Here is a 15061-nt window from a genome sequence, read left to right as displayed (position 1 = left end):
TGGAATGGTTCATGACACTTGTGCTTGGAGGAGGACAGCTTGAGATGCTGCTTCTTCCTTTACACAGATGTAGGCTGCTTGTCTGCTTTTACTGTTTCACAGTGACCAAGCAGAGCTTTTGTCATGCCTTTATCTGATATAATTCTACTTCAGAGCAAGGTTGGACGGGGTTTGGATTGACCTGGTCTAGTGGGAGGTGTCCCTGCCTGTGGCAGGGAGACTGGAACTGGGTGAGCTTTCAGGTCCCTTCCAGCCCAAGCCATTCCATGATTCTACTTTACCTACTCTTGCTAAATACCATGATAACTGCCGATTTGTGTCATTTGTTTGAATTGTATTTCGGTTGGTAGTACAGCTTATCTTATCCCTTTCAAACTCCTGATTTGTCTCTAACATTTTTGAGATGCTGAGCTATATACCAATGACACTGGCATCTGGTGTGCTGGGTGAGGGGGCTTTTGCAGGATGTTTGGCTTTCTGGGGGCAGGGCTCTGGGTGGACAAGCAATGCTTTTGCCTTGACCAGTCTCTGTCTCTGCTCCCTCCAGTGTATGGGCACAACGTGAAGAGCAGCAACGACTTCATCGGGAGGATCGTGATCGGGCAGTACTCAACAGGGGCGCCTGAGTCCAACCACTGGCGTCGGATGCTCAATGCACACCGGACGGCCGTGGAGCAGTGGCACAGCCTGCGGTCCCGGGAGGAGTGCGACCGCGTGTCTCCAGCATCCCTGGAGGTAACATGAGGTGGGGACTAACAGCACCCAGGCCAAGCAGGTGGACAAGGCACATGAATAAACCACCGACCGAACCACCCCACCTCACACCCTACACGCACCCCATGGCAGCTCTGTTGGATTGAAGCAGCTGCCAGCACCCAACTGGCCACGCTGGCCTCTGTGAACCATGTCCCACCGGCTCCCAGCTGTTGCCCCGGGACCACCGGTGTCCCTCCTGGCTGGACCTCTCGCAGCTCGCACCCAGCACCACTTGGCTGTTCTCATCCCGCATGGTGGAGTGTGAGCAGGCTGTGTGTGGAGGTGCTGCAGCAAGCGCTGAGCGGGTGGAGGAGTTGGGAGTTGCCTCCGCTGTCCTTCCAGTCCAAATCCATGGCTCATCCTCTCAGAGATATAAGTACCTGTGTGCTCTCGTTGGTGAACGTGGTAATTAGGCTAGAGTATTTTTTTAAGCGGTAGAACCTGTGGTGAAATCGATTCTGACTCCAGTTTTGTCCTTGTTCTAGTTTAACAGAGTTAAGCTCCTGTTAGTATGTACATGTGTGTGCTGGGGCACGCGTGCGGCCGTGCGGCCCCGCGTCAAACGGATCCGATGTCATGTCAGCAGTGAGATGTGCCACTCTCAATAGCAGCCTGTGTGCGTCCAGTAGGTACAGTGATGATGTAGCAAAGTAAACATTTCCAATAGCATTTGTACTGGGAAAGCCAGCTCATGTCTTTTCAAACCCGTGTTGTGCAAAAGAAACCTGCTCTGGGGACTTTTGCAGTTAAGAAGACCCAAAATACATGATTTCGATTCTCTCACAGACTGCAGTGGCTCTTTCTGTGTTGTGTGTGTTAACCCAGGTAGTTCTCCAGGTCACCAAGTGAACTTAGCTACGGTCAAGCTGTCCTGTTGGTTGCTTCTGTACATTTTATTTTTTCACAGCATATTGTCTGGTATTGATGTAGATTGTATATTTATTGAAAATAAAATTCTATTTAATTGTGGCACGTAGAATGGGGTGATACTTGTTGGCAGAATTCATTTTTGTGTTGAGCTCCATTCGTTGTACTTGTGGCACAAGAAAAGCCAAGGTGATGGCTTTTGCCCCCTTGTTACTCACTGCGGTGAACCAGGAGCCATTTGAGAGAAACTAGGGACCAGATGATGGAGACTGGTGGAGTGAGTGAGCCATTGGTCTGGACCTGTGTGGTTCCCAACCAGAACACATTGACACACTGCGAGGTGGAAGTGTCAAGTTTCTGCACTAGGTTTGGGTTTTGATTCTTTGCAGGGGTGGGCCTATATTATTGGTTTTTATTGCTCTCTTTATCAACATTGAGACTGCATAAAAATCTGTACCTTGCTTACAGCCCATTCAAGAAATGGAACAACAAAGGCATTGCCCAGGAGAGAGCTGGGACTGGCTCGTGACTTTGTTGTCTTTCCATGTGTTAATTGTGGAGGAGGAGGGATCTGTTCTGTCTTCAGCAGTGTTTATTTGTGTTGGACTGGAAAGCCTCACAGTGTTACGGACGGTTTGGCTCTGCTGCCACATCCGTGCTGCTGTGATGGAACAGAGGTGTGGAAGGGCCTCGGGCTGTGGCTCCCTAGGTGACCTGTGAAGTTACTGGGGGTAGCCCATGGCCTCTACCCATGCCCATGGCCCACTCCATGCACCCTGCAGTGCAGAGCCTTCCTGCAGCCACGCTGGTCCTCAGGTTCCAGAGCAATAGCCATCTAGAGCTGGCACGTGGTAGGGCGGGCAGCAGCCATCTCCCTCCCTTATGTTCATCAAGTGCGGCACAGAATGAAGTTCCATTGTCTCCTTACTTTTCATATTTTGGTTTTTAGAAAGAAAACAATACATGCATGTGACTATTTCACCTCCATTTGTTGCTTGGCTGCTGCAGTTAGTTGAGTGTTAAAAAGCTTAGTGCTTGTTTGGGCAGATGTCTGTGTTGGTCAGTATCCTTGCTGCTGTCCAGGATGTCTGTGGTCCAGCGTGAAGGTCTGTGTTGTAACTCTGATACCAGGATTCAGCCTGGGACCTCCTACAGTTTACATTGCAGTGTGTGTTTCATTCTCTTCTGCACTCAAAGCATTACCACGTGTGTTCTCCATGCAACAGCAAAGTCTGATATGGTGACCCTGCCATTGTGGAGGAAGGAATGCAGAGAATGCAAGAGGCTACAAGAAATGCTGTCTCTGCTCCATATCTAGAAGCTATCTCTCAGTGGCTTGGGAAACTTAAAAGTGCGGACACCCTGCTCCCAGGTAGGGCACGGTGTTGGATAGAGGATGTCCTCTTTCTGAGCATATTGTGGATGGTGGGTTTCAATTCTAACCTGCCTCTCTGCAAGGTGAAACTCCTCCTCTGTCTTGCAGTGAGGTTGATAGCAAATCTTGCAGTGAGGTTGATAGCCAGAGAACACTCTGGCTTCCTCCTGGTTTGTCTCATCAATGAATCACAGTGGAGAGGGAGCCCATGGTGTGTCCTGGGAAAACACACACTGTAGGAGGCCAGTCTCTTCCTGTAACTCGGGCTCAGACAAGGGCCTGTGGTTTCAGCAGTCACTGCCATTGACATTAGTGTTCTTCCAAGTGGTATCTGTGGGCAGCAGCAAAAGCTCTGGCGTCAGTGGAAGCTGATCTGAGACCTGCCACATGCTTTGCTCAAGCGTTGGGGATAAAAGTGAACAGAAGGCACTCTTGCCCCTTAGTCTGTCCTTGGAGACATGAGGTATCTGTTTCACAGGGAGGGGGGTGTCATGTACATATGATGCCAAAAATTGGTGAGGGAACCCTGAGGGGAGGTCAGGGAAAGCACATTGAGGAGCTCCCGACCTGGAGGGCAATCAGAAAACAGCATGAGGCAGGAGAGGAGCAGAAGGGCTGAGTACACGAGACGTGTCTGTGCTTCTGGGGCTGCATCCAGCAGGTAAAGCACATCTCATGCTTTGTGAAATCAGAAGATAACCCCAAGTGCAGCTGGGGCTGCAGCCAGCTCTGCGTGCGTGACGTGTGTGTACTCTCCCTGCGCTGGGAGCAAAGCTGGTGTCCAGCTGCTGTGCCGGGCATGGGGAGCTCAGTGCTCCCCCTGCGCTGGGGGTCTGCTGCTAGAGACAGCATTAAAGTTACTCTGGGTCTCTGCTCCCTCTTCAAGCATAAACACTTGTGCTTTGGGAGTAGATTAATATGCTCAAAGAGTTTTGTTCCATGGTTTGCTGTTAATTGCTTGTAACACTGGTTTTATCTGGGGATGGCACACAGTTAAGAAGGGAGAAGGCATGCCTAATCAAAATTCCTTCTTTTTAGTGCTCTGATGCATCAGCAGACTTTTCCTTGAGACACGCAGTTTCAGATGAATGTATGGAGCTGCAAATGGGAGGACAGGGGGAGGAGTTTTCCTAGAAGGTTTTACTTAATGCAAAGAAAATTTAATATATGAAAGTCAATTGAATTAGTTACTGTCTCTGGAGTAAGTCTGGATGTTTTACTATACTGAAAGCTTTGTGTCACCCCAAACTGTTTCTAGTTGAATCGTGCCTGTAAAAATGGGTTGTTCCAACTGAAGTCCCAGAAAATACTGAAAACTTTAACCTGTAGCTAAGAATAAGAAGGAAATACCATTGAGTGTGTTCCCAAGCAGTTCATTCGATGCTCATTTAAGGTGTAAACTGGAAATGGAGCAGGACCACACAATTTCATAGTATTTTGCCTATATTGTTTTCCCTAACCAGTGAGTTTTAAAAATCTGGATTTTATTTCCCCCAGAATTGACCACATGAAGGAGACGTGGTAGGTCATACAGACTGTTAACAGTAGGACTGCTGCCTGATGCTGAAGGTTTTCTGCTGTTACAGGACTGCATGGACCTGGCAGATGGGCAGAGTGTGAGCCCCTGAACCAGCCTTGGACCTGCGGCACACCTGGTGATGCCCTCTTCCAAGATGTTTTATTGTGTCAAAGCATTGCCTGTTGCTGGTTATAAATAAATAAAAGCACAAAACGGGTTAAACCCCACAATTACAGGCTGTGCCAAGCCTGCACAAGGCAGTGCTCCCCTGCAGCCCTGGCACCCTCTCTGCCTGACCCAGCGTGTCCAACTGCCACAGCTTCCTGTGTTAACACAGCCCTTGCTTCCAGCTCCTAACCTTGTCTTGTGCTCGGTGGGCTGCCAGCCTTGCACAGCAGGCAAAGGGCATGTTGCTCAGTCACCCCAAGGTGGAGGTCTGCCCCGAGCCCCTCTCTGCTCTGCACCTGGCTGCTGATGCCCACCAGCATCCCTGCGGGAAGGCAGCCAGCTGGGTAGGGCTCAAGTGAGGACACATAATCGTGTCTCAGGAAGCAACTGGGGGTAGGTCAGGGATTTCCTTGCTTGCTTGCAGCGTGTGACAAAGGTTCTCTGGGAGGAGGCGTGCACCCCATGAGCCAGGCTGGGGCGAAGGTCTGGGCGCAGGTCCCTTGGGGTGGGATGCGGTGATCGCGGCCGGGATCCGGCAGCGCTGGTGGGAGGTGTGTGTCGCCGGGAGAGCCGCTGTTCTGGGGGAGGGAGCAGCACAGCGCCTATATCCAGCTCCGCGCCGGCAGCCTCCCTGGCACTGCTCGGAGGCCCCGGGCAGAGCGGTGACCCCTGCAGCCGGCTGCCTGCGGGGGCTGGGAGCGCTGTCCTCCCTCCTGGCCATGGGCACCGGGTGGGAGGTGTGTGCGCTCCTCTCCACGGCGTTGTTCGCTGCCCAGGCGTTCCCTCAGACCAACATAAAGATCAGCCAAGGTGAGTGCAAGGGATTGGTTGTGGCTGGGGGTGAAGGTAACTTAAACTGTGATGCCTTTAGCTGGGGAAGGAGGGTGCGTACCTGCAGGGTCAGCAGCTGGCTTCCCACTTTCTCTGACTGCTCCACAAACCTCTGATTTGCCTTGAAATCAACTTTCATCACTGTGGGAACATGACAAGAGCAGCCCCAGTCCCTCTCTCCCAAGCTACAGAAGTTGTCTCTGGGCTGGCTTTGTTTCTGTTCACTTTTGCCTTCAGCAACATGTGCTCACGTGGCACTGTGCTGTGGATCTTCGCTGTCCCCATCGTGTGTGAATGGCCGGGGTAGAAATAACTGCAGGGAGGCACATGTGTGAGCGGTGCAGTCACACAGCCCATCAGGACAGGCTGGGGCATCCGCTGTGGCTCCCCGTTTATTTACTCACGCTTACTGCATGTGAAAAGGGGACACAAATACAGGATTCCTCTCATTTCCCTCTTACTTTCTTGAGCTGTTGGTGACTGATAGCCACTGCTGTGTGCACTGAAGTTTCTTGCAAACTTTTCCATGTCGCTGGTGCAAGTGAGAGTCTGCTGTTAGTTTGTTCACACCCTGCTTAGATTTATATGGGAATGTGAGCTGAAAGGGACTCCCGGAGTGTCGTTCAGTGACTCTGTGAGAAAAAGGATCGATACAAGCCCGGCTTTCCTGCCAGACACCTAATCCGTGGGAGCTCGGCCAAAACTAATTAAGGAGGAAAAACCCCTGCAAGATAACCCCTATCTATTAGTGCCAGCTGCAGGAGGGCTGCTGTGGTGTCTGCTGGAGCCTCACAATGCCCAGCATACCTGGCAGAAGATTGGAAGCTGTAAAACCAGCTTGGTTTCATTACAGGATTCTAAAAAGGAAAGCCCTCTGTTTGAAGGATGTCACTTCCAATGTGCTTCAACTGGTGTTTAATATTTCACTTGGAAATTTGTAACATGTGCCTAAAGAAACTTCAGAGTGTGAAATATTGCCCAGTTATTAAATGAGCTTCATGTCCATCAGTGGATACCATTCCCTGCAGCTCTGTATGATCCCTCAGGCACACAGAGGCCAAAACCCCATCCCTGATCTGCTTGTTCTGAAGGTCATCTTTGTCATCTCTTAATGAAAGACAAATACTGCAAGTAACATGAAGGTGGGACATTTTCTCTGTGATGCCTATAGTGTCAGGGCTTAAGGATGTGCCCCTTAAAGCCATGGGTGACCTGAGGTGTCCCAGTGTCACACAATAGTGCTGTCTTAGCCCCTGCTACATGCTCCTGCCCATCAAACCCCTGTTTTATTCTTTATTCTTAAGGTTTATTCAATAAAGAGGGTGTGGGCTGGTTGTTGTGTCAAGGCTGTGGTGGGATGGAGGTCTGGCTCAGCTAGCACTTTGAACCCCCTAGCTGAAGCTGTTCTGGGGGGGGGTCTTGGGCCTTCCCTGTTGTCTCACCCATCTGCTATAATCACCCTCTGCCCAGCAGTGCCAACATGGGGTAAAACCCATGCTGCTGGCCTTCCCCATGGGCCTGTGCTGGTTAGGGGTGATTCAGTGTTGGTGAGAACCAGGATGCTCATCCTGGACCCCAGCTCTGACCGTCAGCTGGGGAGCACTCCCCATCCCACACTCTCAGCATCACCAGCAGAGGGGCTCTGCAGGCAGCTCTGCCCTGGAAATGACCCAGCCCTCCACGCAATGGGGATCTCCTCAGCACTTCTCCATTGGCATGAACTTCAGACAAGCCTCTTGAGTGTTGATGGACACCCTCCAGGCCCAGCTGCTTGCCAAGAGCTGAAGAGGTTCACTTGCTTTTTTCAGGTCAGATGGCAGCATTAGCTTATGCATGTGCCAAGGGAGGGTGTCTCAAGACCATGTGTTTCAGTGAGGTGTCTCTTAATACCTCTAAACTTTGTGGTAAGTCATCAGCTGTTGATGAAACAGAGCTCTTCAATGCTCTGCAGCAAGAGGATCATCTGCTGCCAGCACTGATCTGGTCTGCTGTGCTTCCAAAACTCTTTGTTGGAGCTGCAACCCCCCAGGAGTCTTCTTTGCATGGACATCTCTTGCCAACCTCGTCCTAGCCCCAGGCTTTGTATCTCAAACCTGCGGATCACTGGAGGTGGGGCACCACTGCACCTTGGGATGAAGCTGTTCAGGAAAAAGCCTGCTCTTCGCTGGCTGCAGCAGTGGGAGTCACACAGTTGGCATTTTATCTTGTTCAGTATCATCCTGGAATAAAAACAACTCATGATACCAGCCGGGATTTTTGCCATGAATTATTTCTAACTGGAAAGCGGCCACTTGGGGATGTGAAACTTTCTGGCAAAGCAGTGCCAGCTCCTGCAAGAGGCTCACAAGTGATTTTCCCGGTGGTTCTGCAGTGGGTCTCAGCTAGTAAAGAAATGAGGAGGCTCCAGTTTTGTTGGCACTGACACAAACCCAGAGAGCACGAAACTCTCTGTGGCCCGAAATTCTCATTTTCCAGCTTTTCTGAGTTGGTAACGGCTTCCTGATATGAATCTTCTCCTCATCCGGGTCAGGACACCTACTCTGAGTGCGCTGGATTAAAACACGGCCCTGACATTAAAACTGCTGTACCGTAAATAAACAAAGGAAGGAAGACCCCAGATAAAGCAGCACCCCCAGTTGTTCCTGCCTGTAAAACTGGGAGCAGTAGTTCTCCAAAGAGACAGCCAAAGCCTCTGATCCTGACCTAAGAGAAAAGATGCTAATTAAACGCTGACCTCCTGTATTTTCCTTTTTGGTATATTTAACCTTAAATTCCTTCAGGCACCTCTGGTTCACTGAAGCTCATCAAATTAATGCTACCTAATGGGAAGCAGTACGGAATAACAAAGAAGGACTGTCTCCATCTCTGACTCAGTTTCAGCTGCTCTGAACAGAAGGAAGGTGATTTTCATGGGCCATGGGGGTGCTGATGGAAGTGGCTCAGAGCCAGGGCATCAGGACTCCCACTGCAATTAGCACCTGGGAGCGAAGGGCCCCGTTTGCTGGGATGCTGCTGGGCTAAGCCCTGTGAATTTTGCCACCAGACTGCTAGAGGTGAAGAGTTCCTCAAGGAGCTGCAGTCTCTATAATAAATCCCTGTTCCTGGGGGAGATGGTGTTGTCTGTCTGCCACAGGCAGCCGGGGTGCCTTCAGCAGGAGGGAGCAGCAACATGGAGTCACAGAAGCTGAGACCAGATCCCGGTCCTGTCTCCTGAATGGGGGGGACATGCTTCATCTGTGATTTGGTGGTAAAGCTACAGCCTCATCGCATGAGTCTGACCCTGTTCCTTGCTCTGCTTTTCTTTTGGTGGGGACAGGGATCCCTAGCCAGTGTCACAGAGGGAGGAGGGCTTGGCTCCCAGGAAATCACATCAGACCTCTCAGTGCTCCTGGTACTATTGCTACAGTAGAATAATTTCCATTTCCTAGGGCTGTTCTAAGGGTTTTCCAAATGCAAAGAGGTCCATGTATGAATCAGACCGCTGAACCCTGCATTGCCATTGAGCTAGCTGCAGGTTAGCCACGCTCTCCTAAAGCTATTCTGCTCTCCCAGCCTGGTGTGCCTTATCTTTTGTCCTCTGCAGCCCATGAGGATGGGAGAGCCCCTCACTGCTCTTGGTGGGTTTGTTGCTGTGAGGTGCAGAGCTGCTACCAGATACAGATCCTCAACAGGGGGTGTCAAGGGATGCTGAGGTGGGGTGATAGCCCCACAGGGCTCTGCAGTCAGCTTGGCCTCTGCCCCTTGCTCAGGAGGTTAAAAAAGTCTCTTTGCATCTGTGTTTGTTGCCTGGGGACTGTGCGTGACAGGAGGGACCCAGGGGCTGGCTGGAGGCTGTTTGTGAAGCTCTCAGAGATCCCCACGTGGAAAGAGCTGATGAAATATGGAATTATCACCCAGAGCTGTCAGCACTAGCAGAGGGAAGGGTTCAGCACTGGGAATGCTCTCACCACTGCTTTTGAATTCACCTTGTGCCTCCTCTTCCCCCTGCTGATGCTGCCCGCACTGCTCCTGCATCCCATGCTGCTGCTGGCAGGGTTTTGCTCTCCAGACCCTCAGGGAAAGCCATTCCCCAGCACCCGAGGTCCTGTAGCACCACCCTGACCTCTCCGGGCTTGAGCCTGTTACCTGCTTGGATAATTTCATGGCATCTGACATCTGCCATCACCCCCTGCTCCCCTGCCCTGCCCGCCTCACTCTGGCAGCAGCACTGACCCTGCACCAGGACCCCATGGGGATGCAGGAACTGACTGGGGGAGCTGGCAGTTCCCCAAGGCTCAAACACCAGCAGCTGGGAGAGTTAAGTCACTGTGACATGAGATTTGGGGGTTAGTACTGGGTGGTGTGGTGTGTGTGTGTGTGCTGCATCCTCCCTGCTCGACGGGGGGAGCAGGACTTGGGGGAGGTCAGGGGGATGTGTTAACACCACTGCAGTGTTTACACAGCGGCAACTGCAAAGGCTCCAGAAATGTGTCCTGCCCCTCAATGGCCTCTTTTTGGGTGACTTCCCCGCTGTGCTGAAAGGTGGTGAGGGAGGAAGATCAGCTCCATGGGCTCCAGCACTTATCTGGCCATGGGAGGCAGATAGGCTGGCACCGCTCCTGGTGCAGGCTCCTCACCCAGCTATTTATGGGGCTGAAACTGAACACGTGCGTGCGTGCACGGCTGTGTCCGGGCCCAGGGACACAGGGGATGGTGAGGGGGTTGCTCAAGGGAGGAGGTGCAAAGGGGCCTTGCAGGAGGGCAGATTGCAGCCATAACCATACAGCCCCTCACTATCAGCTCCCAGCCCAGCACGGCGGCTCCGGTAGAGCCTGGTAGAGGTGACAGAAGCCCTTATCTTGGTTTCCCCAGCAGCAGATATCAGTGCCTTTATTTTGAGCACTCTCTGTCTAACCCGATGTCAAACTGTCTTGAAGTGCTCATCCTGATTTAGGCAGATGCTAAAACCAAAAAACCCATTTGACAAAATGTGGGCTGGCTTTTGCAAACTTCTGCATGGCTTCTGCAACAGAAGTTGGTTTCTCCATGCATGTGTTTGGTAGTTGTTTGCCCTGGGTGAGGGGGAGCCAGGCTGGGAACTGCTGCCTTCGTTGCCTGCTTGGCTGCCCGGCCATGCTGCTTCACCATCAGCTGCCAGATGTCCTCTGCTCTGCCCCCAGCCATGCCGGAGCCTGTCCATGCCTACTCCTGCCCGCTCTTCTGGACAGAGTACGAGGGCCATTGCTACCGGTACTTCCCCGTCAACAAGACCTGGGCTGAAGCTGACCTCTATTGTGCCGAGTTCTCCATTGGCATCAGATCAGCCAAGCTGACCTCCATCCACAGGTGAGGGGTGCAGAAATGTGTCATCCCACGCTGGCACAGCCTGGGGAAGAAGGAAAATAGGGACAGAGTCCCACACCCACAGCACATCCTCTGGGCCAGCTGCAGGGTCATGTCCCAGCCTCAGCATCCCTCTGCAGCAGCGACTGGGTCAACTCTCATGCACTGGGCACACTAAGGCAATGTGAAAAATGCCCTTTCGTGGCCTGGGAGGAAAACTGATGTATTATTCCCTAAATTTCCCCAAACCTGTAGGTTTTTACTCTTGAAAAAGGAAAGAAATACAACATGATTATACAGGCTTTTTCCTCTATTCCCTCTCCCCCCACTCTTCCCCACACTACACACCTCTTGCACAGACCCAGGAAAGCAATCAGCAGCAATTAGACGAGGGGAACCCATTTGGCCATGCCACAGGGTGAATGCTTAGGGACATGAGTGACCATTTGCCTGACTCACTCCCTCAGTGGCTCTGCATTGCTCTGTTTTCCAGCTGGGAAGAAAACGTCTTCGTGTATGACCTGGTGAACAGCCGTGTGCCGGGAATCCCCACCGACATCTGGACAGGACTCAATGACCTGAGGCAGGCAAGAGCTCCCTGCAGCCATGTGGGAAATGGCTCTGAGAATTTCAGTGCCCTGTGCTTTCCCCTGGGAAAGCCACTTGGTTTTATTCTTTGTTCCCTATAGCCCCATTGATCAGGTGGTGGTGTAGGGTCTGTTGTGCAGCACACGGGGGAAAGTTGTATTTTCATCCCCTCTGGTCTGATTTTGAATGAGAAGTGTTACTAGAATGAATAGATTGATAATTAGTGATTATTCACATCATATTTTATGAATGGATTAATGGAAAGAGTATTGTATTGCTGGTCCAAGAGGAGCAAATGAACTGAAAACATCTCCAATGTCAAAAATCACCAAGTTTCATTGCTTTCTTGTGATACCCTGTAGCTTTTCAAAGCTGACAGGTTGGAAATATATAGTCTAATATGCAGCAAAGAAAAACTGAGGCTATCAGGAGAACGTTTTGTAGATATTGGGAAAGCAATGGAAAAGGAAAAATAGAAGGAACACAGGATTTGGTGGGTGTGTTAAAAAATAAATGTGTTCAATTTCTGAGCTTCCCCTGGTGAGACACGGTGAATGCTGGGGCTTTCCAGCCTAAGTGTTCAGTTGTAAAACGCAGACAAGCCGCTTGGCCTTTGCTGAGTGGTGGCAGTCTCTTCCCATGGGGAATGGGGGTACATGGGAGTGGGACCCCCACTCTGCAAGCGCGGCTCTGCAGTCACGGCTTTCTCTGCTCACCCTGTGCCAGGAGGGTCACTTTGAGTGGACGGATGGCTCCTCCTATGACTACCACTACTGGGATGGCAGTCAGCCCGACGACGGGATCCACTCCATCCCAGAGGAGGAGGACTGTGTGCAGATCTGGTACCGGCACAGCAGTGGTGAGTGGTGTTGAGGTGCCCAGTACTGAGGGCACCTTAAGCTTCATTTGCATGTCAGTACATTAAACCCACTGCGGTTCATCTATTCTCAAGAGCTTGCTGGTAGGTGAGGACTTGCATTTTAATTTTTGATTATTTTCTCTTTTCTTTGCAGAGAGGGGATGTGTTTTATCTTTCACCCCATACACACACACACACACATATGCTTGCTTCCCCTCTGCCCAGAGCCCAGCTCCCCCTCCCGTAGCAGTGTCAATGAGGAGGGGAGCATCATCCACTTGGAAGAATTACCAAATTTAGCCAAAGGTCAAATTTTCCTCTTTCTCCTCCCACACAGGAGGCCCATGGGAACACCCATTCCTTTGCCAGCTTTTCCCTCCCTCCCTCAGGCCAGGGGCATTTCACTGTGCAAAAATCTCTGCTTGTGCAAAAAATCCCACTTCCCACCCTCATTGCCAGGGAGACCAGTCGGGTGTATCCAGACCCCCTGGACATACGTAAATGCTTGGCCCGTGGACACCCTGCTGATGTTCTGTAGGGTACAGAGCTGTGTTTGCAGCTGCCTTCCAGCTACCATGTTTGTGCCTGGGTCAGGCATCTCTGCCAGCATCCCCAGGACAGGGATGGGAGCAGTGCAAACGGGAGCACATGCAGGAAAAGCCTCCCACAGTGGCAGGAGGGTGCTGCATGGATACACCCTCATGCGTTTTCTGAGCTAATGTCTTGTTTTGTTTGTGGGGTAGCACTGCGCTCGTGGAATGACAATGCCTGTGGCAGAGCCTTCCCTTTCGTCTGCAAGATCCCCTCGCTGGCCCTGGACTGAGGCTGCTGGTGCTGCCCAAGCTCCCCTCATTTTGGGTCACCTCTCCATTGGCAGGGAAGAACAGCCAGGACGTGGCACGGGTGGTGAGAGCGTGGAGCTGCTCAGCATCCCCAGCCAGACCCCAGCTGCAGTATCCCTCCTGGAGTGCTGTGGATCCCCCCACCTGATGCTCACCCTCCCCATGGGCAACCAGTGATGGGAGCTGTATTAAACAGCAAAGGAGCCCCCCGAGCCTGAGCCTGGCTTTGGGTTTCAGATCAACTATTGCAGTGTATTAGTGGAAACCCATGATTTTACCAGTACACCAAACTGTTAGCACCAAAGAGTAGCCATGTGTAGGAAATCATTCTGCCGGTTCACCTGGGAAGGAAGAGTGTAGGAGAAGTGTTATTTTCTGTTAAGTTATACAAAATGCCTCTCGTGTGTGTTATTTTTCTCTCCTCTAAAATAAACAGCAAACAGCAGGTGGAGGCTCCTCCAGCTTTCTAGTGCTCGAGTAACAGCGACTGCCTGGGATATGGAGTCTTGTGCCAAAGGCCCTGGTTTTACTCTGGTCTGCTCCGTATTAAAAAGGTGTGTTGGGGGAATCAAACACCTGAGTTTGTTTCATTGACTCTGCTGGTTCTGGGGGACCTGGGCACCCTGTGAAGGACCCTGTCCTTCACCTGGCCCCATCAACCAGACAGCATCACCACGTGGAGTCACTCAGCACCCCACACATCCACAGCATCCCTGCCTGCAGCAGGTGAGCAGGGTTTGGTCCTGGCTGCCTTGAGCTGTCCAAACTACAAGGCAGGTGGGTGAAGGCTGATGTGCACCAGCTGAGGGCCAGCCTGCCCTCACAGACCTTCCCGTGGGAGGGGGGAAGAGTTCACAGCTTTTGGTGTGACCCTGTTCCCCAGTGAGATGACAGTCATCCCCACGGTCATTGCTGATGTCCAGTTCCATGCTGGCATCACAGAGGTGCTTTTATCTTCCAGGTATATCATGTCTGGGGAGATGTGTGTGGTTGTGCTGGTGGCCTTAGTGTGCCTTGTCTGAGTTACTTAGCAGGGAGGTGGGATCCTGTCCTTACATATGGGTGAATTTGCAGGGCTTGGGTGCAAGTGGGGCTGTGGTGGTGCCAGGGCACAATGGAAGGACAGTGCTGGTGAGACAGAAGCATGCTTCTCCTTCAGGGGATGTGGGTGCAAGGGCACCGCTGGTCCCAGTCAAGCACAATAAATCCGGTGCTCCCTGCAGAGCCCCTGTGGTGTGAGCTCTGGTCCCACACAGCCCCATGGCACCCAGGTGGCTTTGCAAGAAGCTCTGTGCAGAGGGGGCTGCCTTCTCTTGGGAGTGATGTGTCCCTTCTGTCCCTGCTCCGGGAAAGCTCCAGGGTCTCACAGCACCAGAGCAGCCAGGACAAACCTGGGCTGCCTCATCTCAGCCACTGCCTGCAAAGACAAGCAAAGGCACCCTCATAAACTTGTCTGGTCTCCCATGAGGTCACCACCTTAGACACATAGGATTCCAAACCTAAGGTTTTCCAGAGCGATTACACTGGATACAATGAGGTAAATAACTGAGGCTTTGCTAGGAGCTCGTAACTGCTTCCTCAGTGCTTCCTTAGCGCAGCTTTCAGCTAAAATACGCTTCCATTCAGGGAGAAACGGCACAACTTGGTGGGCACAACAGTGGTGCTGTGAGGGGAATGTGTGTGTTGGAGCAGGTTTCTAAAATAAGGCAATACTGTCACCTTGATTATGTATTTTTCTATATATAAATACAGAAAAGGATAATGCCTAGAAATAAAACGGTATTATTTTTAATGGTTTATATATATATATGCATGCATGGAAAGTGAGCAATTTGCATAGTTTTCAGTCCTAGGCAGGAGACAGCATTGAATGTAGTTTCTTTGAGACTTTTGCTTCGTCAGAAGACAATACATTACATATGGATAATAACAGT

The 15061-nt window shown here is 51.5% G+C and overlaps 2 protein-coding genes across 3 annotated transcripts in view; both read left to right on the top strand.

The window, feature by feature from the left end:
- The window catches only part of SYT17 (synaptotagmin 17), a 40312-nt gene extending 38587 nt beyond the window's left edge, over window positions 1-1725 (top strand). For both annotated transcript variants that reach the window (XM_061366893.1, XM_061366874.1), the window contains exon 8: window positions 548-1725. In XM_061366893.1, the coding sequence (XP_061222877.1) occupies window positions 548-744 (197 nt within the window). In that variant the 3' untranslated portion in view covers window positions 745-1725. The remainder of the gene's footprint in view (window positions 1-547) is intronic.
- Window positions 1726-5037: 3312 nt separating this feature from the next.
- On the top strand, window positions 5038-13573 carry CLEC19A (C-type lectin domain containing 19A). The gene is made up of 5 exons (XM_061366753.1): window positions 5038-5495; window positions 10676-10841; window positions 11332-11425; window positions 12153-12285; window positions 13029-13573. Exons 1-5 carry the CDS (start codon window positions 5405-5407, stop codon window positions 13106-13108), a joined length of 564 nt encoding a protein of 187 aa, XP_061222737.1. The 5' UTR covers window positions 5038-5404; the 3' UTR covers window positions 13109-13573.
- The last annotated feature ends 1488 nt before the right edge of the window (window positions 13574-15061 follow it).

The sequence above is a fragment of the Neopsephotus bourkii genome, unplaced genomic scaffold (assembly GCF_033783945.1).
Source record: "Neopsephotus bourkii isolate Nb327-2 ecotype Australia unplaced genomic scaffold, CSIRO-AGI_Nbou_v1 NB_126, whole genome shotgun sequence".
Lineage (NCBI taxonomy): Eukaryota > Metazoa > Chordata > Aves > Psittaciformes > Psittacidae > Neopsephotus > Neopsephotus bourkii.
This window is presented reverse-complemented; position numbering and strand designations above follow the sequence as displayed.